The following is a 21630-nucleotide window of genomic DNA, read 5'->3' as shown; positions in this document are numbered from 1 at the left end:
TTTTAATTCTTCTTTCCGGCCAATCAGTATCGTTCAATTCTTTCAGCGGGAAAATTTAACAATTTTTCTTTTCAAATGTTAAAAATTTTTAAATTAATTAAGTAAAAATAAATGAATTCTTTTTTAAAAATTTTGCAAAATTTCAATTATTTGTAGAAATAAAAAATAATTTTCGCAGGGATTCAATTATTTGAAAAAGTTTTAATAAAATTCTATTCAAGAATTTATTTATTTTCAGAAATAATTAAACTGTCAATGAAAAAAATTTGAAAATAACTGAATTCATTTCAAGAATTTTATCAATTTGGTTTTCAATAATTGAATTCTTTCGAGAAAATGTAATTAAAATTATATTAAAAATAATTTAATTCTTGGCAAAATTTATTTAAATTTTTTTTTAAATATTTGAATTGTTTTAAAGAATTTATTTTAATTTTCTTGGAAATAAAGGAGTTTTTTAAAATAATTTTTACTGAAAATATTGAAATATATATATTTGAATTTTTTTCTAGAAATGTTATTAAAATTGTATTAAAAATAATTGAATTTCTCCAAAACATTTTTTTATTTATGAAAATAATTGAATTCTTGACAAGAATTTTACAATTTTACAAAAAGAATTGAATTGTTTCAAAGAATTTTTTATCAAAATTGTTGAAAATAATTGAATTTTTATGAAAACTCTTGAAAATAATTGAATTTAAATAATATTTTTTAAAATAATTGTATTCATTTGAGAAATTTTATTAAAATTGTATTGAAAATAATTGAATTCCTCCAAAACATTTTATTATAAAAATAATTATTGAATTCCTTTGTAGAAAATTGTCCATTTATGAAAATATTTTAATTCTTGCAAAGAATTTACTTATTTATGAAAATAATTAAATTCTTGCGGAGGATTTTACAATTCATAAAAATAATTAGATTGTTTGGAAGGATTTTAACTGAATTTTTGAAAATATAACATTTTTTAATTAACAAAATAATAAGTTATTATTACTAATGCTAGTTATTGAAATAAAGTTTTTAAAAAAATATTTAGTTTAAATTAATAGAATTTGGAATTAAATAATTACTCTTGACTTTTTTTCTATAAGATTATTATTTAAAATATTATATTGTAAGACATTCTTTATCCTTTGACACATATAACTTTTCATCGATTTACAGAAATATTTACAATCTTGGAAAATTAAATATTAATCGCTGAATGTAAGCGTGAATGAGAGTATTAAAATAATATAAATCTGTGATGTATATTTTTATTATGCGCTGAAAAAAATATATTAGCACTGAAGAAAAAAAATTAAAAATAAAAATGTATGCCGACCAAACGCAAATACGAGAATTAAAAACTTTATTTTTAACGTTTTTAATGGAAGTATAAAAACTGAACTTTTAATTACTTACATTATTTACTATTTAAAACACTTTTTAATTTGTGAGAATTTGGAAAATTTCAAATTCATTTTGTTCAAACAACCATTTTTCAACAAATACTTACAGTACTTAAAATATTAACTACTGTATAAAAATATAATTAGCTTTCTTGTGCTTAAGATTTTTTTTTATAAAAATAATCTACACTTTACTTTAGAAAGTAAAATTAGTGAAATGAAAAAAGTACTCGAGTCAATATTTGGCAAACTTTTGGCAATCTAACCACTCTACTGTTCCATTTGATTAATCTGCTTTGCATAAAGTATCCTAAGACGTGTTTTCGAAAAAGGCACCTGAGAAAAAATTTTAAGTTATATTTATAATTGGAGTACAAATTATTGATCTTCAAGTCTTTACTAACATTGAAAATATTCAATAAACACTGGTTGTGAATTTACATGATTAAAAATTAACTTTTAATCAAGAATATCAAGAAAAATCGGTTTAAAGTACTCCCGGTATTTTTTTAGGTACCTTTCCTGAAGGCACGTCACTTATAGTTACACAAGAATCGGAATTGAATTTTTATATTGACTTTAAATACGCATTTCAAAGCGCATTATATTTTAAGATTGAACACCATCGACAAAAACTGTTCGTACTGAATTGTAATTACTCCATCTTGATCAGTATCAAACTGCCTAAATGCAGAAGTCAGCGTCTGAAAAACATTATTGACACTTATTATTGTAAATTTAAATTAATGAGTTAAGAAAATCAATAAATATTATATAATAAAATAAATAAAGAATTAATAATTAAATAAAAAATGAATTAATAATCTTACATAAAGGACAACACAACACTGAATAAAGTCATCGAAGTAAATTGTTCCCTTGCCGGCGCGATCATATTTTCGAATTAACATATTAATGACATCGTCATTTAATCGGTAGCCAAAGTTCGTCAAAGCAGTTTTGAGCTCATGACGATCAATATTTCCACTTCCGTCCTTATCGAATGATCGGAAACAATTCTGCCAATCGGTCACGTATTTCCAAAGAGCTCCGAACTCTTCAAAATTGACAGTTCCACTTTGTCGTCTGTCGAACATACCTGAAGAATCACCATCATTTGGATTGTCATCGGTGGATTTTTCAGAAGATTTTTGATGAGATTTATCATATTGAAACATACCTGTGTAAGCAGAACCAAGTGCGAACAAAACCATTTTAACCCCTCAATATAATTATATGTATTTTCAAGAAATTCTAGCTAATAAGATGATTTACTAAAGGCTTTCTCTTCTCCCATTTAAATTACAGTTTATCTTTTATAATACAAATGAAAATTTGAATTACGAAATAAGAAAACAATTGGAAACTTTGATTGTAAAGAAATTTTATTGTTTGAAAGACTGACGGACAGTCGAAAACAAAAGTTATTCCAATGTCGTAATTTCGTAATATTTAGATTTTGATTTTGACAGAAAAAGACAAATTAAATTTTAAATTCGTATTAAAGAATCTTATTTTCATTATTAGATTTTAATTCAATTAAGATTTCAATTCAATTTTAAACAATTACAATTTGCGTTTGAATAAAAAATATACAATTTTTTGGCAATAAGAAATATTTGAGAAATTTAAGGTTATGTTTGAATTGTGTTAAGTTATTTAAATCGTTTCTCATTGACAGAAAATTGCAGTTTTAATTGAGTTTAAAATAGGAAAAATTAAATTCTTTACCATCCCTTTAACACCAATTTAAAATTTGTCTTTTTCTGTTAAAATACGAAATTATGACAGACCATTTGTTTCGACTGTACGTCAGATTGTCCCTTAACAAGATTGAGAAATATGATATTAGTGAAAAGTGTCAATCAATTATTGCAAATTGTGTAGAAAATTTGCGTGTGTAATTAAAGAAAATTTATCTCGAAAATTTTCATCGTGCAAACTAAAATAAAAAACTACGTTTCATCAAAATTTTACCCAGTAAACAACTTTGAGCCTTTGATTAGAAAATTGTTTTGCCAGTGTCTATTGTACTCTAATTTAAAAAAAACATAAATTTTTTAAGGAGTTAAAAGATTTTGAAAAAATCATTTAAAAATGAAACTTGGTACAGTTTTTGCACACAGTAAGTTTATAGACGAAATGCCAAAGAAAACTTAATCTTAAAAAACAAATTTGCGTTTGGGAGACTAATAAAATTATTAAATTAATAAAATAATTTTTAAAAAAATTAAACTATGAGTTAAAATAATAGGGCTCAAAGTGTTAAATGTAGCGAGAGATAATGGTGGTCAAGCAAGCAGTGGTCTTCATGCGATTAAGTTTTCTTTATAAAGAATAAACAGTTATTATTTTCATGCTTTACCAATCATTAATCGAACTGTCTCGGGATTGAAAGGTGTCCATGTTCCATTAGAAAGAGCTTGTTGAAGTTCATCAGAAGTAATAGCACCCGAATGATCTCTATCGACTCTGCAATTATAATCCCATTATTCTTTATTTACTTATTTAATCGTTATCAAACAATTATTTTTATATTCAATTTTAAAAAATATATCATTGTTTTAAAGATAAGATTAAATCTTTTTTGATAATTCCTTCCTTTCTAATTTTAATTACATAGGAAGATTTCAGAACAGATCGGTAAATCTGATAGCAAATTTAAAGCAAATCTGACGTTTCCTTATTATTACAAAAATGATCCAGATAAATTGTGAAATATAAAACGGATCCGTATATGAAATTTTCAAAAGTATGGGATCCGGTAATTTATCATACAAATTGCAATTCAAGGCGATGGTTGTGCAATCTAATTAGTTAATGATGATGAGTCATCAAAACAACTGTATTTTTGAAATTTTTATTGGAAATACCTTTGAAAAACGTCCCACAAGAAATCACGATTTGGCATTTGTGAAGCGAAAGACATTTTTTGTTAGTTAAACAATAAACACTATGAATATAAACACAATCAGTGAATTATATCAATAATAGCAAAATAGTACTATTATTGCAATATACTTAATTTGTAAATTTATTTCGAAGAGTTAAAAGTTCGTTCTTTATTCACTGATAAATCCACCGCTTTGTCGCACATATGACAGATCTGAATATCTGATCATCATCTGATGACATATGACACAGTATGATGCGATTGGTTCTATTTGATGACGACGGAAGTGACGTACATTCAAGATCATTTTATGCATTTTATGCAAAAGTAGGTTATGTTCCTCCTGGATCTGGAAGAATTACAAAATACACGAATTTGATTGGATGGTGTAATACGTATTAACCAATCAAATAAGTTCTTATGTTTTATATCGGTCCGTACCTATTTCTATTAATATCAGCGATTAAATTATTAAATTTATTAAAATTTATATTTGGTTATAAAATTATAAGAGATTGAAAATTGTAGAGATTGTAGAACATTAATTATTTGAATTCTGATTCGAATTTTCCTAGTAGAAAATGACGGAATTCAAATTTTACCGCCAAGAAACTTGTCCAGCTGTCCAGTTTCAAGCAATATTTAATTTTCAAGAACACCGCGAGATGTCGCTTTAAATAACTTTTAATGGAAGAGATTTTTATTTTGTTTAAAACCGGTATTTCATTACCGGAAATATGCAAACGTTAATAAAAGTTATTTAATTTATAAACAAATAAATACGCGTCGCAATGCAAATGTTTTCATTATCTCAAATGTAATATTAAATATACATAAAGTGACAAGTGGCGATATTTTGAAATGGCGGTTAGTATTCTTGTTTATTAATTTTCCATTGTTATGAATATCGGTTCGCAGTTAGAATAATTCTTTTCAAAATGAGTTGGTAATAAAAGTATAGCAATTTAAGCCTGTACCTTAAATAATGCAATTTGTTACAATTACCATTGTGAAAAGAATTCACTTGTATAACGTAACCAGTTACCAATAATTTGTTCAACATGTTTTTAGTAATGGGCTGAACTTGTGAGATGTAGCATGCCGCAGAATGGCCGGGATTCAAAATGTAAGTTTTTAATGATATTTAATTCATGATTTATCCCTGGATGCATTTGAAAGGTGTGGAAAAAATTATTCTTTTCAATGAACTTGAGTTTGGTTGGCACACTTCCTTAAAAGTTGATAATTTTTTGTTACTTGTGAAAACCACGAGGTTGATTGCATCAGTGGTAGCCATTTTGTTTTAATAACATGCTCCTATATTTATGTTTTTATTTACATAACACGCAGTTTTTTAAGGATAATATTTTATATTTTCGTTCATCTAAAGCCGGTAAAGATATTAACATCATTGTTGACACTTATTTATGAAAAATGTGTGTCATTGTTTAAATATTAAAAAAAGAAATATTCAGCCCATATTTTAAAAATTGCGACAGAATAAAATTTTTTAAATATTTTTTTTTAATTTATCAACTAAGGTTTATTTACATTTTTATATTCTTTTAGATAGAAAACATTTTTTTAAAATTTGAATGTAATGAACTTATGAAATCTTTTTTCTTTATTAATTCCAATTAAAACCAATTGTGCTTGAATAGTTTATATTCAAATAAATATTTATTTTGATTTATGTAACATAGTTAAAAATTTCATCCGCAATTTATCTATATATTTTTATCATTTTTCTAAGTCACGTTTAAAAATAGTTTTATAATTATGAATTATCAACATTTTTCAAATACTTTTTCTTACCAAAGTATATTATAGTTTGATAAGACATTCCAGAAATACATAACTTGAAAATATTTTCCAAGTATTAGGTATCTATAATTTTAAAAACTTTTTTTTGCGTAGAGACTTTTGGAAAATCTGCCTACAGATACCTTGGATTCCGCACTCCAAGGTTATGTGGGGTTGGTATGATAAAACAAAAGGAAATATAAAAAAAAAGAAAAATAAATATATAAAATAGTAAATTTAATAAACTGGCGACCTACTGCCAGCCCGGCCCACTAAAACCCGTAACCCTTCTTTATTATAACAAATAATTAAGTATATAATAGAAACCAAATATTTAATTAATAACCGAAAAATGTGGGGAGCATAAATGTATAACTTTTGTCATTATAGTATTCAGATACTGTCCTCCAATTAACGATAATTTACTATTACGTCGCCGATGAACGACTAATTCGATTCTTCCTGATACTGACTTTGCAATTTTTCATGAAATATTTTTCGAAAAACAAATTATAAATTTTCTTTTGTATAATTAAAATTTTTTCCAGAGGGTTTTGTTAAAAAATTATACGAGAAAATACCCCGTGGAATATAAATATTTTCCAAAATTTCTAACAATCATTTATTGTTGTATTTTTTCTTTTATTATCGAATGAGTCTAAAAGGATACTTTTATTTTTTATTTTCACTATTTTCACTATTAGTCAAACTATTTAAAAACTATTTATTAGTAAAATTTACTAATTTAAAACTAAAAAATTAGTCACTAATGCAAATTATTAAACATTTTTACTAATTTCAACTATTTATTAGTAAACTTTACTAATTTAAAACCAAAAAAATTATCTAATTCAAATTAGTAAACATTTTTACTAATTTAAATTTAGAGAGAACATTTTAAAGTTGTGTTTTTAATAAAAATTACAATTAGTAAAAATATGTACTAATTTGAATTAGTGACTGATTCTTTGGTTTTAATTTAGTAAATTTGATTAATAATAGAAATTACTATTTATTAATAAAATTTAATAATTAAAAACGTAAAAATTAGTCACCAATTCTTAGTAAATATTTTTACTAGTTCAAATTTGGAAAGTTGAAAATTAAATTCTCTACTCTTCCACTAAAACTAATTTAAAATTGAATTTATTTTTTTCTGCTTTTACTCATAAGAAACGATTTAGTTAACATAACCTAAAATTTAATATTTTACCAAATAATTTTTATTTGACAGAAAATTATAATTTTTATTCAAATTGTCTAAAATGTTGAAAATTAAATTCTTGCCCTTTCTACCAAATTAAAAATTTAATTTGTATCTTTCTGCGTTAAAATTAAAATACGAAATTAGGACATTAGACTAACTTTTATTGTTTTGACTGTCCGTCAGATTCTTTCTTAATTCGTAAAAACATTGTTAAAAAATATTTCTAATAACTCCAAACTCATGTTTATTTATTATTTCTCCAAAATCAGAAAATAATAACACACGTGTGAAAATTGCTTTCTAAACTAAAACTCGGAATTTACGGATATGTCGTAGTTTCTTTTTTTAAGAAAAAATCCTCTTATTTCTGTAGAACAGCTATCGAATAAATATAAAGGGATTTCACCTTCGACTGATGACAGTTTCTCTATTCAATAAAAAATAATATATATGCTTGCGTTGCATCATGTATGCGCTGTTGACTCTAATCATAAATTCGTTGATTTCTTAATTAATTATCAATTCGGCCATCTGAAATATATGTATGTTATTGATAAATAACAAAAATAGGTAAATAACTTATAATTAGGACAAAGCAGAGTGATAAAGTCAACATGAGTCGTGCAAGCTAACACGTAGCTATTTTGTGAACTGCTCCACGCATGCTCCTAATGCAGAAAAACCCTTTGCTGCCGAGCAGTGTTCATAAAATTCTGCAACGCGAAACCGGAGCTTCTCAGTTTTCATTAATTCTCGTTTTTTTGCAAGAGTCGACAAAAAATGTGCTTGAAGCATTTAAGATGTCATGTAAGCAAAGAATTCTCACTTTAAAAGGAACTTGTGTATGCAGACTTATTTTTATGTCAAGTTAAATATTGTTGGAAGTCGAAACGTTTCTTTATTTTTCGAATTTCGTAACTTCAATCTTTCAAGCTTATTTAAAATAAGGAAAATAATAATAATAATAATAATAATAATAATAATAATAATAATAATAATAATAATAATAATAATGATATTATTTTAATAAATATAAATTTTTCAAATCTTTTAATCTTAAAGTAAGAAAAGTAATAATAATAAAAACAATAGTAAATAATAATAATTATTATTTTTATTATTATTATTATTATAATTAAAATAATAGGAAGTAACGATTTACTTCTATTGCATTAGATAATATTCTACTTTAAATAGTTTAACAACAATAAGGTTATTTTTATCAATTTCAAAGACTTCCACCACTATAAAAATTAATTTTGTTTTTGCACGTTTAGATAATACTGTTTTTAGTTTTTAACCTGACATCAACATTATCTCGCTTTAGACATAAATCTAGCATGTTTTTGTTATCTGAATCACGTGAATAGAACTTATCAGATTAAAAAAATCACCTTTTAATTTTCAATTTGCAAATAGTCTCTTCGTAAATCATTTCCAAATAACCTCATCATGTATACAAATATTTCGAATTTAAAGCACGTTTTTTTTTAGTGATTTTATGTCAAATGATTATGGAATCATAATGAATTGTTCATAATGTACATATTATAGAAATGTTAATATTTAGAAAAAAAATCCATTGATAAATGTGTTCGTTTATTAAGGTTTGCTTTTATAATATTACTTCTATTTTAAGTATAAAGAACTTGTGATTCAAAGTGCTTCTAATTGAATAAAAAAGTTGATTAAAATTCGCGCAAATTGAAAGAAAAACAACTCTTAAAAAATATAGATACAAAAGGAGAAGTCACGAGTGCATATATATATATGTAAGTAAAGGCTTAAATGCGAACTGTAAATAAGTGTAGAGAGAAAAATCAAGGCAATCGAGGTTGCAAAGTGCAGTTAACTATACTTATTTTCAATGCAAAAAAAAAAAGATTGTTTTCCACTTTTGAAAAACGTAATATAAGCAGTGCATGTTAACTAGAGAAACATTGTGGAGGGTCAAATAATTGCAGAACCATGCCAATAGCATTTTCATTGCGAATTTATGAAATTTTCGTCCTTTTGAACATTGAACCCAAGCCAAAAGTCATTTTCTAGACGTGACGACTGTAAATAATTATTGTTTGGACAAAAGTTATTAATATTTAAAGATGAATAATACAAAATATCAAAAAATAATAATCATAGCACAGTTTTCTTGAAAATAGTAAATTGATACTAAAGTTAGATCATATTGATGACAAAAATTTAACAGTAAATTAATTTATAATTATCATCAATAATTTACCATTTAGAAATTACTGTTCTTTAAATATTTATTTATTGATCGTACGCGACTTTTCCTGCGCGATTTATTTTTATAATAAGTGATCTTGATACTACGTTAGATAAGAGATCTCGTTTTTTATTCCATATCAAGAAACTAAATGTTTAATCTATTTTCTAATTTCTTGATCTAAGTATACAGTTGAAAAAAAACCATAAGTTTACACAAACACTTTTCATGTTTCTCTATTTAAATTAAAAATAATAGCACTTATTAAACCGAAGGCTATATATACAATGTTTTTTTCTTCTTATTGAGATTTTCATTTTTAATTTTCAAAACTATTTCATCATGATAATATTTGTAATGAATTGATTTTTAAACTTTTAATCTTTATAATGGCTTCTATATTGTTTGAGAATATAATTTACTTTTAATAGAATAACTATTTTATAATTAGTATGCATATAATGTATTCATGAGTCACTTATAAAGTATGAACTAATTACGATTAGTTTCAAAGAAATTGCCAAAAAATCCTTGTTTTATAAAATAGTGAACAATTTATGTATGAAGTTAGCGTCGAAAACTATTACATATTTTGGGTTTTTAGAGATAAAAATGTCACTAATTTAATTTTTTCGATCACTTCGAAAGTTAAAAACACGTTCCTGACACTTTTTTAATCTGAAACCATTATAACAATAAATTTTTTTTTTCTCGATTACAAGAAAAAAAATTTCAGCGTCAACTTCGAAAACACATTTTTTAGAGTTTTTGGAGACGAAAATGTCACTAAGTTCCATTTTTTATTGATTCGCCTATAGAGTGTAAAAAAATTGTTTGTTTTAACATTAACACCTTTGAAACAATAATTGTTTCTTTTCGATTTCGCGAAAAAAAATTCAGGGTGGCCACATGTCAGTAAAGTCAGTAAAGTCAGGGAAATGTCAGGAAAAAAGTTTTTTTTCAGGGTAATTAAGAAAATTGAGACTTTTTTCAACTTATTTTCAAAAATTGCGACTTTTTCGACTTTTTTTCCAAACATTGCAATAAAATACCACAATTTTTAGTAAAAAAAAAATACGACTTATTTTGATTTTTATAATGCGAAAAATAATTAAATAACTATAATCAAATCTTTCAAAAATTGTTTTTGAATAGTTGAAATTTGTTACAATTTTTTTAAATTAACTTTTGAAGAATTTTAATTGCAAATTTTGAAAATAATTGAATTATCAAAAATTTTAATAAAAAATCTTTAAAGGTAAATTTAAAAATGAAACTTAGCTTCTAATTTTTTAAAATTCAATATTTTCAATTACATATTTCCAAAAATAATAACATTTTAGAATTAGTTTTAACATTTTGGAGAAAACAATAATATTCAAAATTTTTAATTATAAAATTCATCTAAAAATTAATTAGTTTCTTTAAATTGTAATTATACAAAAATTCTTTTTTTTTTAAGAAATTCAATTATTTTCGAAAAATAACATTAAAATATTTTTAAAAACTAATTATTAGAATTGTTTTGTAATAAATTTTAAGATTCAATTATCTTCGAACAATGTAAATGAAAATTTATGAAAATTTACTTTCTTGAGTTATTAAAATTTTTGAGAAATCATGGTCCTGTTAATAATTAAAATTCTTTAAAAATTTGATCATTTCTTATATACTTTTCATAAATTCAATTATTTTTAGAAAGATTTTACCAAATTTTAATTGTTTGGAAATTTTTCAAAATTGAAAAACTATTATCTTTCAAAAATTATTTAAAAATATTTTTGAAAAATTAATTGTCAGAATTTCTTTATAATTTTTTGAAAATATTATATCTTAATAACTTTATAATAATTGTAACACTCCATATTTTTTTCTTAAGTTATTAAGGTATAATATTTTTAAAAAATTATAAAGAAATTCTTACAATTAATTTTTAAATTAATACTTTTGGAAAATTATTTCAGGGAACCTGATAATTTTTTTAAAAATTACAAAAACCTAAAGAAAAAGAAAAATTGATATTTCCCGAAATATACAGTATAATCGCAAGCTTATTATAATTTCTTGTTTATATATTGTTATATTTAAAATTTTAAAGTAAAGACAATAAAAATGTCTTGAAACCTGTCCTACGCTATTATATTCGCGATATATACTGTTAATAAACTGATGATTTAAAGTATATGTCAAGCCGGTTTTGTACTCGATGGTATATTGACTTTTAGATAACAGAACATCAATGTTATACATTTTTAAATTTCAAATTCCGACTTTAAATATTTATGCTGAAAAATTTTGCATATTTAAATTGCAATAATTTTCAAAAAATATAAATACGCTTAAGTATAGGTATAAGAGAAGGAATTTTGGTTTTTGTTTGTAACAAAAAATTACAATATTATAGTAATTCGATATGTATAATTTAATATTTAAATCACATGAATTTTCATAATGAACCTAAACAATAATTATCAAAATTGTGATACCATAATTTTTGACTATTTTTTCAAAGACATGTTCTAATTGAATTAAGTGTTCTTCGTAACGGTTTCGCAATAAGTGGATTTATCGGCCGATGTCGGAAAACAGTACTCTGTATTTTTTGTGACCAATGGCATAATTGTTTCTCATATACAGTCTGCTCTCTAAATTCGAATTTACAGTCTACTCATCTCTAAATTTGAATTATAAGTAAAATAATGTTTCAAAACATTTTAAGTACATGGATGTTGAAATAATCACAGTTTTCCTGAGGATATCAAATTGAGACAAAAAACGAATCAAAAGTTGAAAACTTTTGATTCGTTTTTTGTCTCAATTTTATATCCTTAAGAAAACTGTGAATGTTCTAGAACAGTTTTCGGCTGACATGAAACATATTCTAAAAACGTTTTGACTTTTAAGAATGTTTTTTGGAACGAACGGTTTTTTTTACCACTAATGAGTACACAACATTGTTCGTATAGTTTTGTTAATTTTCCAGCATAGAATTTATTCTATTCTATTTCAGTAAATATTTCGAACTATCCAGGTGAATTCGGAAAATTATAAATATAGTTCGGAAATCTGAGGTTAGTCTTTTCTTGCTACTTTGTCGCCCAAAGTTATTTTGGTCTATAACCCAACGTTGAAAACTGCACGTATATACAGTATACAACTTAGGAAAACCCCCAGCGTCGTTTGCACAATTTTAACTTTTGTAAATGCACAATAAACTTGGGTGTTTTTTTCGGGAAATAAAGAATCCGAAAATCGGCCTCGTGACTTAAGAATAAACTCATCTCCTGGAGTGAAAAGTCTTTATAAAAACATATATTTTTCCCTTGTTATACATAGTTTATTGGCATCATAATCAAGATTTATTTATTCTGCCTTCTCACTCACTTTTTTAAATGAAATTATCAATTTTAAAAATAATAGAACGTCAAAATTTTTAATTCAAATTTTTTTTTTATATAAAAATTAAATATGATTTGGAATAAATATAGTTTTAATATTATTATAATTATAGTAATCATAAATATTCTGATATAGGGAATTCAGGGAAAAGTCGGGAATTTTTATTAAATGTTCTGAAAAAAATTTAAATTTTAGAATTCATAAGAGAAAATTCTGGATTTTTGTGTCTTTTTTGTTTGATTCATAAACTATAAATATACCACGAATTCTAATACAAAACCTTGAATTTTTTCAATTTGTGACAAAAAATTCTTTTTAAATAACTTAAATCTTGAACAACTATCATAAAATAAATAAATTATTTAATGAATAATTTCACTTCAATATTTCAAAATTAATTTAATTTTAAAAGAGTTGCGTTTACAATTTTCATAAATAAATGAACTTCAAATGGTTTCAATTTGAAATTTTAGAAAATTTCAATTTTGAATAAATTTAATTAGAAATTTTGATAAACTTAGATTTTTGAAAAATTTTAATAATTCAAAATCTTCTAAAATTAGTTAAATTTGTCAATACATATTTAATTAATTATTAAAAATAATGGATTTATAGAAGAAATTTAGTTAAAAATTCTGGAAAATTGAATTTTGGAGAAGTTACAAATAATTGCAGAAATTCAATTATTTTCAAAGGTAATACAATTCTTATTACAAAATTCAATTATTTTCAAAATTTACAAAAAAAATCTCGACAAAATCCCAATTATTATCTTTATAAATAAAAAAATTCTTTTTCAAAATCCAATTATTTTCAAAAATTTTAATAAAATTCTTGTCAAAATTTCAATTATTTTCAAAAATTTTCCTCATTTCAATGATCGAATTTCTTGAAAAATGTAACTAATCTAAAAAATTGTATTTAAATTCATCAAAGGAATTCAATTATTTAAAAGTTTGTTAATAAAATTATTTATAAGAATTAAATTTTAAAAAACATTCAATTACATAATTTACTCTTGTATTTAAATAATCGAATTCTCAAAGAATTTTCTAATAAAAATTGATTTAAAAATAAATTTTAGTTTAAATTTTAGATATAATAATTGAATATTAAAATAATTTTCAAGAAGTTACAGTAACAATATTCTTATAATGTAATAATAAAATCTTAAACTTTTTGGAAAAATAATAATAATTAAATATTTTAAATATTTAAAAAAGAAATTATTGTTTTCAAATAATTTTACATTTAAAGATATTCGTAAATAAATTTAACAGAACATTTTTTTCAATAAAATTTTTTTCTTTATTTTCTAAAAATTCAAAAATTTTCAGTTTTATTTTCAATTCAATTTTCTAATTGACAAACATAATTTAAAAACAATTTTTTCCTTTATTTTTAAAAAACTTTGAATTTTATTACAACAAATTGAAATTAAGAAATAGAATTGATGCAAATTATTTCCTTATTTGAGAATTTTCTACAAAAATATTAAGAAACAGGAATATGTATATTAAATTTTCTAATTTCAAATATTATTTTATTGTAATCCCACACAGCAACGAAATTTTCCTAAATATTTAGTAAATATTTACTTGCAAACTTCGAAGTATTTACTGAAAAAGTTTAGAGAAAATTGTGTAAAGATTTGAATGTACCACTTAAATAAATGTTTAGCGCGAAACTTTCCTCAACATTTAAATTAAATTTTCAGGAAATTTTCGTCACTCAAAATTGACGGAAATTTTAAATTAAATTTTCGTTAAATTTTCGTCATGAAAATTCCCCAAATATTTAAATTAAATTTTTTTAAATGTTCATTCTAAAAATTAACTAGGTAAATATTTAAATTAAATTTTCGTTAAATTTTTGACACGTAAAAATGCATTGAATATTTAAATTTAAATTTTCTTTAAATTTTCGAGGCAAAAGTTGACCGAACATTGAAACTGAATATTAATGAAATATTTTTTCCAAAATTAGTAGAAATTTAAAAAAAAATTGATTTTATGCAATTATTACTGATGAGTGATGAACAATGTTCGGTCAACTTTTACCTCGAAAATTTGAAGAAAATTTAATTTAAATATTCAGTGCATTTTTACGACGAAAATTTAACGAAAATTTAATTTAAATATTTAGTTAATTTTTTATGATGAACATTTAAAAATATTTAATTTAAATATTTGGGGAATTTTCATGACTAAAATTTAACGAAAATTTAATTTAAATTTAATAAAGATTTTAAAGGTTGTTTTTGTTGAGAATCCACATTTACTTAATTTCAAATGTTAAGCTTTTCGTCCATCGACGACAGACCTCTTCAGACATATTTTAGAAAACTGCAATTATAATTTAAATTTTCAGTGTTTTATAAACACATTTTATGTTAGTATAGTTGCCTCTCCAGTCATCACTTTTTAATACTTTTTCAATTATATATTTAGTTTAACACACAATGATTTGTGTCACAAATATTCCTTTCTTTTGTCTAATTTTTGTGAAGTAGCGAATTTTTTTTATCGAAATGCTAGACGAATCTTATATTATATCACGGTCGAAAAAGTTTCACTCAGGGCCTAAAGATGAAGAGTTCTTTTTTTAGATATAGACATACACGTGTTTCACTTCCTGCGTATATAATGTGATCCAAAATTTTACAAGTTCAAGCATGCTCAAACATGTTTGTAAACGTGATTCTCATTTAATTGTATACCGCTTTTAAAAAACTAAGGGGTAGTCATGCATAGGGTAAATGTCTGCAATTAAATAAAATGAGTAAAATTTCATATTAGGATAAACTTACGTTTTACATAGTTTTAACTCTGTTTGCAAAAAAAAACGTGAGCTTGCACAATAAATTTTTTTTTGTAATGATAAGTAAATTTTTACTATGAAAATGATTAATAATTATTGGAGAGTACTTTATAAAATTAATCAAGGCATCAAAAATATCACTTTCAGAAGAATCATCCATTTAATTATGTAAATAATAATAATTTTTTTTCATAATAATAATATTCGAGAATGCAATAGAGAATGTTGCAGATTATTATAATATAATCAATCACTTATCGAATTTTTTCAAGCTTTATGGAAATTGTACTTTATTAATTACTTTATTAATTATTGTACTTTATTCCAAGTGTACTCTATGAAAAAATTGATAGAGAATATTTGCGTATATTGAATAGTATTTTTTAAATAATTATATAACTGATATGAGTAGCATTCGGGAAAGGGAAAGGAATGGCGGAATAGTGCGGCATCGCACCACAATAAAGTCAAGGTTTTTTCTTCACTCATATATGTATGCTTTACATTGCGAGTTTATTGTACTTGTTGAGTATTAAATGTTTTTATATTAATTAAAGAAAAAAAGAAAACTAAATTATTTTAAATATTTTAAATTTAAATTAAAAAATTTTAAATATTAGAAATACTAAAAAAATTTCTTTCATAAGTTTCGTTACAAAGAATTAAGAAAACTTGTATACAATAATTATTATTTTCGATTAAAATGATTTAGATGCTTGAGGTGATCTTTTTTTCTCGTGCGTGTCAAGTCTTTTTTAATCTTATTCTTGTTTACAATCTTTTTAGAAAGTAATTTTTAAAATAATGGCGTATTTTGAAAGAGAAAAATATTTTTCTATAAATACTTATATGCTGCTGCTATATTGAATTTAAAAAAATTCTCATTTATAGTTCCAGGTTCCACGTGCGTTTCTCAATTTTATATTTTTATTTTTTTCTACACTCCTCTTTATTTCAGGTCACTCAAGTTCATTGGCTCTTTTTCATAGGCGAATGTCCACATCATATAGATTATATGATAGATTAGTAATATGTATATGTATGTATAAAATCAGGAGGAGATTATTTCTATGTTACTGGTAAACTTTATACTTTTCCTCAATTATACATTGCAAGGGGGTCACTGGCCTCTACTTATTGCACCTCTCACATTGTTGCAAAGCAGAAATTATTGGTAACAAACTTTTCGTTTAGCTACCTAACGGATCTTTTCAAATATTTGTTGTATATAAATCAACTTTGTGCTATTTACAGTTCAAGCACAGTATGCAATCAATAAACGATAAGTCAATATTTTTTTAAAATTTTTTTTAAATCTAATAATATCTTATTAAAAGTGAATAATATCTTATTAATAAATCGCTGTGGGCATAAAACAATGATCGTTTCAGAAACGTTTAAATAATGTTCTGGAATATTTTTTAGCTGACGTGAAACGTTCTAAAAACGTTTTTGGAACGAACATAGTTTTTTGCCTATACTGGGATTTTATTTATTATTTCTTTCGTAGGTCCCTGAAGTTAGCGTCGACTTAGCAATTTCCAAAGGTTTCAATTTGAAATTTTAGAATGTTTAAATTTTGAATCAATTTATAATTAGAAATTTTAAAGAACTTAGATTTTTTTAACAATTTTAATCATTCAAATTCTTCCGAAATTAGTTCAATTTGTCAATATATATTTAATTATTAGAAATAATTGGATTTACAGAAGAATTTTAGTTTAAAATACTAAAAAAAATTAAATTCTGGAAAAGTTACAAAAACTTGCAGAAATTCAATTATTTTCAAAAGTATATAATAAAATTCTTATCACAAAATTAAATTATGTTAAAAATTTACAAATAAATCTCGACAAAATCAGTTATTATCTTTATGAATGATTTCAATTATTTTTAATATTTATTAGTTTAATAAAATTACCCAAAAGAATTGAATTATTTAAAAACAATTTAAAAAAATTGTACGTAAAGATTTAATTATTTTCATAAATAATAAAGATTTCACAGGAATTCAAATATTTACAAATTTTTTATAAGTTTCTTCTCAATAATTCAATTATTTTCAGAAATAATTGAATTCTCCTAGAATTTTTTAATAAAAATTGATTTGAAAATGAATTTCAGTTTAAATTTTAGATAATAATAGAATATAAAAAAAATTTTGAAGAAGTTACAGTAACAATATTCTTATAATATAAAATAATGATTTTAACACTTTATCCTCTTTATGTTTTATAACCAAAAATTAATTTTTATTTTTGACAAGTTTACTAAAATTCTTGTCCAAATTTCAACTATTTTAATACAATTTTTCAAAAGAATTCAATTATTTAAAAAAAATTTTAATAAAATTCTACCCAAACATATTTAATAATTTTCAATTTATAAATAATAAAAATTTCACTGGAATTCAATTTATTTACAAATTTTTTATAAATTTCTTCGCAATAATTCAATTATTTTCATAAAAAATCAAATTTTTTTACAGGGAATAAATATAAAGTTCTTTCGTGAATTCTTGTCAGGAATTCAATTATTTTAAAATATTTTAATAAAAATCATTCCGACACTTCAATTATTTTTATAAACAATAGAAATCTTCTCAGGAATTTAATTATTTTAAAAAATTTCAATAAAATTCGTTGCAAAAATTCAATTATTAACAATTTTAAATAAATTCTTCAAAAAATTCAAATATTCTTAAAAAATTTATTTAAATTATTTAAAAGAATTGAATTATTTAAAAAAAAGTTTATATCATTAGTTTATTAGAATATTTAATAATTATTTCAAATACCATTATTATTAAATTTCTTGAAAGAATTTAATTATTTTAAAAAAATTTTGCTAAAAACTTTCATAACAATTCAATTATTAAAAAACAATTTTGATAAAATTCTACATAAATATTCAATTATTTTCATAAATAATAAAAATTTTTATAGAGATTCAATTATTTTTATAAATAATTAAACTCATCGCAGAATTTTAATAATTTTTAATTCCATTTTTAATCAAATTCCTCAAAAAATGTAATTATTCTTAAAAATTTTGTTAAAAGTCGTGAAAAGAATTCAATATTATTCAATAATTTATTTATTTCTGTATTTAAATAATTAAACTCTGGTAGAATTTTTTAATAAAAATTATTTTAAAAATGAATTTTAGTTAAAATTTTCGATAATAGTTGAATATTAAAACATTCATTATAAAAAAATAATAATCATTAAAGATTTATTTTAAATAAAACTATTTGATGTCGACGCTATTAATAAAACCTTATAGTTGAAAGATTTTAATAATAAAGTTTAAAAATTAAATGAATTTAAAAGATGTTAATAATAAATTTTAAAAATTAAACGAATTAATTGACTTCGTTTAATTTTTATTAAAAATTGTTTCCTATAACAAAATGACTTTTTTAAGCAAAAATTAAAATAATTTAATTAAAAGTGAAGAAATTAATCAGTTATTAAAATTGAATCAATTATTATTAATTTTTAGAGTGCTAATAAATTTATATCGTTTTTTTTGTGTCAGGAAAATTTTTTAATGCATCCTTTCCACTCGTGATATCCATGAGTCATTCATATTATGACGTTTCTTGTCTGACATAACTAAATACTGGGGTAGGTCAAGTAAAGTAATGATTTTTCCAATAATGATACGAATCAGTAAAGCTTCCCTAATCCTTTTAAATCGTCTATAGAAACATGAATAATAAATGTTCTGCATTACTTCCCGATGATTTCATATTGAATATTATTAATTTCTATGCAAATATTTATTTATTTATTTATTTAATAACATAACGGGACATGCCCTTTCGTACATTAAGTACTCCCTAATTCTAAGAGTTACATTTGTAACATATAAAAACAGATACATTATGAAGGTTGGCGCTTTAAAAGTTTAAGTTCGGTATAGATGTAAATACCGTTGTAGTGTAATAATAAAAATAAAGTAATATAATTAGATTTTTTTTTCTCCACTGAGTCCATTAGAAAATTAGTTATTGTAGTGAATCTTACAGTTTAATAGAAGAATATCAAAATAATATTAATAAATGATAAATTTGTATCTCTATCCGAATTAATCTTAAACAATTAGTAAAAATTACTAATAAAATTACTATTAATATTAAATAACATTAATAAATGATAAATTTGTATCTCTATCCGAATTAATTTTAAGCAATTGGTAAAAATTACATAAAAAAATAAAATCAAAAATTCTGAATGAAATAAGATGTTTAGAACGTTCTAGAAACTGTAAGAATATTAAAAAATTCAATGAGTAATATAAAAAATGAGGAGGGTATTGTACACATTTTTTGCTTAACAAAATGTCATTTTAAGAAATAAATCACAATACTCTAAAGAAGTTCAACTCAAAAATTACACACACAAAAAGTTTATTTAAACACTGAAAAGAGAATGATGACAGAAGAATTAAACCAAAACCAGGCAGGTACTGCAGTTGGATTGGTCAACTGTTTACCTGCCTATCTGAAGTGTGAGAGTAGAAGTACGTTTGCGGGGAGGGATTTTAATAATTGTGGGGACTCCACGACGAAAAACCAATAAATATAATTAAAAGTAGTGTTAATTTATAGTGAAAAAAAGTAATTAAAACAAGTCAATAAAAAAATTAATAGGTATAAATAATAAAGATCTTGGACTAAGAAATTAAGAAAGAAAATAAAAAAATTCATAATATAATTATTATGTTCTTCCGCAATTTGTTTGATTTAAAAATTCTGCTGTCCAAGCGGTTAATGCGAAAGTCGCTCAGAAAGTAAGCGAATTTCAACCTTATGGCAAATGCAACTTACTAGGTTTTTATTTTAAATAGCAGCAGTTAATTATTTAATAAACTTTGATATTTATAATAAATTAAGTTTATATACTTACATACATAACTTTGTCAAAATAATAACAGTTTTGCATTATTTAATAAATTATTAAAACGTACAACGCTTATTGTTAGGTGTTAATATTAAATTAGGACTTGCGAAAAATCGAAGTAAAGATTTTGTTGTATATATACGCGTTGCAGTAGTTTTCTAGTTCATTTCTCGGTGACTCGGTCAAACACCTTGTGTTACCTTCGAAATATATGTGTACGTGTATACTCGCGCGATATAATTTATTGAAGGTCGGTTGATTTTATTATTGGAAATGCTCTAGTTCACAAAAGAAGCCCCAATCTGTATACGTATATACAGCTCTTATGGAAAAGAAATTTTTTCTGCAAAAGAATTTTTAATTTAATATTCCAAAGTATAAGGAACTTTAAAGTTTCTTGAATATACTGAAAATTGCTGCGCATAATGTAAAAAAATATGGAAAATAATTTTATTATTTTACACTCAGAGGAGAAAATATATATTTGACTCAGAGGCTAATAATTTTTATTTTTTTCCATGTGCCTGAAGTTAGCGACGAAATTTATTGCTATTTGGGGTTCAGGAGTAAAAATTCTTTTAATTTTACTTCTTTTATTCATATAGGAAGTCAATTGTTTCGGAGATTTTTTAATCTATAAATTTCAAAATTCTTTTTTGCTTTGTGAGAAAATATTTCTTAGCCTCGACACATTGTTGCCACGCAACCCTGAAAACACTAAAACAAATTCAATTTTAAAGCAATTACAAATTATTGCAGAAATTCAATTATTTTCAAAAGTATAGTAAAATTCTTCTCCAAAATTCAATTATTTTCAAAACTTTTAATAAAATTCTTGGTAAAATTTCAATTATTTTCAAAAACTTTCATCAATTCAATATTTTTTAATATCCACTACTTTAATAAAAATTCCCAAAATAATTCAATTATAGTTAAAAAAAAATTTAAATAAAATTCTGCTCAAACATTTCATT

The 21630-nt window shown here is 23.1% G+C and overlaps 2 protein-coding genes across 4 annotated transcripts in view; one reads left to right on the top strand and one right to left on the bottom strand.

The window, feature by feature from the left end:
• Positions 1–1959: 1959 nt before the first annotated feature.
• On the bottom strand, positions 1960–4566 carry LOC122511351 (programmed cell death protein 6). Of its 2 annotated transcripts, none has more exons than XM_043626524.1 (4): positions 4274–4566; positions 3766–3872; positions 2231–2580; positions 1960–2104 (listed from the first exon to the last, which is right to left on the bottom strand). In XM_043626524.1, the coding sequence occupies exons 1-4, from the start codon at positions 4327–4329 to the stop codon at positions 2003–2005; spliced, it is 615 nt and encodes a 204-aa protein (XP_043482459.1). In that variant the 5' UTR covers positions 4330–4566; the 3' UTR covers positions 1960–2002. The 2 variants fall into 2 exon arrangements, with proteins under 2 accessions (XP_043482459.1, XP_043482460.1); XM_043626525.1 differs by having other exon boundaries at positions 2231–2499; positions 4274–4562.
• A 427-nt stretch (positions 4567–4993) lies between these two features.
• LOC122511360 (MAP kinase-interacting serine/threonine-protein kinase 1-like) overlaps positions 4994–21630 on the top strand; it is a 44524-nt gene continuing 27887 nt past the window's right edge. The window contains exons 1-2 of one of the 2 annotated variants that reach the window (XM_043626545.1): positions 4994–5160; positions 5365–5419. In XM_043626545.1, the coding sequence (XP_043482480.1) occupies positions 5402–5419 (18 nt within the window). In that variant the 5' untranslated portion in view covers positions 4994–5160; positions 5365–5401. Of the gene's footprint in view, positions 5161–5364; positions 5420–8068; positions 8111–21630 lie in introns of those variants that run through there. The other variant, XM_043626544.1, reaches the window with a different exon arrangement.

The sequence above is a fragment of the Leptopilina heterotoma genome, unplaced genomic scaffold (genome assembly GCF_015476425.1).
Source record: "Leptopilina heterotoma isolate Lh14 unplaced genomic scaffold, ASM1547642v1 Lhet_81, whole genome shotgun sequence".
Taxonomy (NCBI): Eukaryota; Metazoa; Arthropoda; class Insecta; order Hymenoptera; family Figitidae; genus Leptopilina; species Leptopilina heterotoma.
Note: the sequence above shows the minus strand (reverse complement) of the source record. Positions and strands in the feature narration are given on the sequence as shown.

Coding starts and splice junctions, on each gene's coding strand:
- LOC122511351 (XM_043626524.1), bottom strand. CDS start 4,329: ATGTCTTTCGCTTCACAAATGCCAAATCGTGATTTCTTGTGGGACGTT. Junction 3,873..4,273: donor TTGTGGGACGTTTTTCAAAG/GTATTTCCAATA, acceptor TTATAATTGCAG/AGTCGATAGAGATCATTCGG. Junction 2,105..2,230: donor AGTGTTGTGTTGTCCTTTAT/GTAAGATTATTA, acceptor AATGTTTTTCAG/ACGCTGACTTCTGCATTTAG.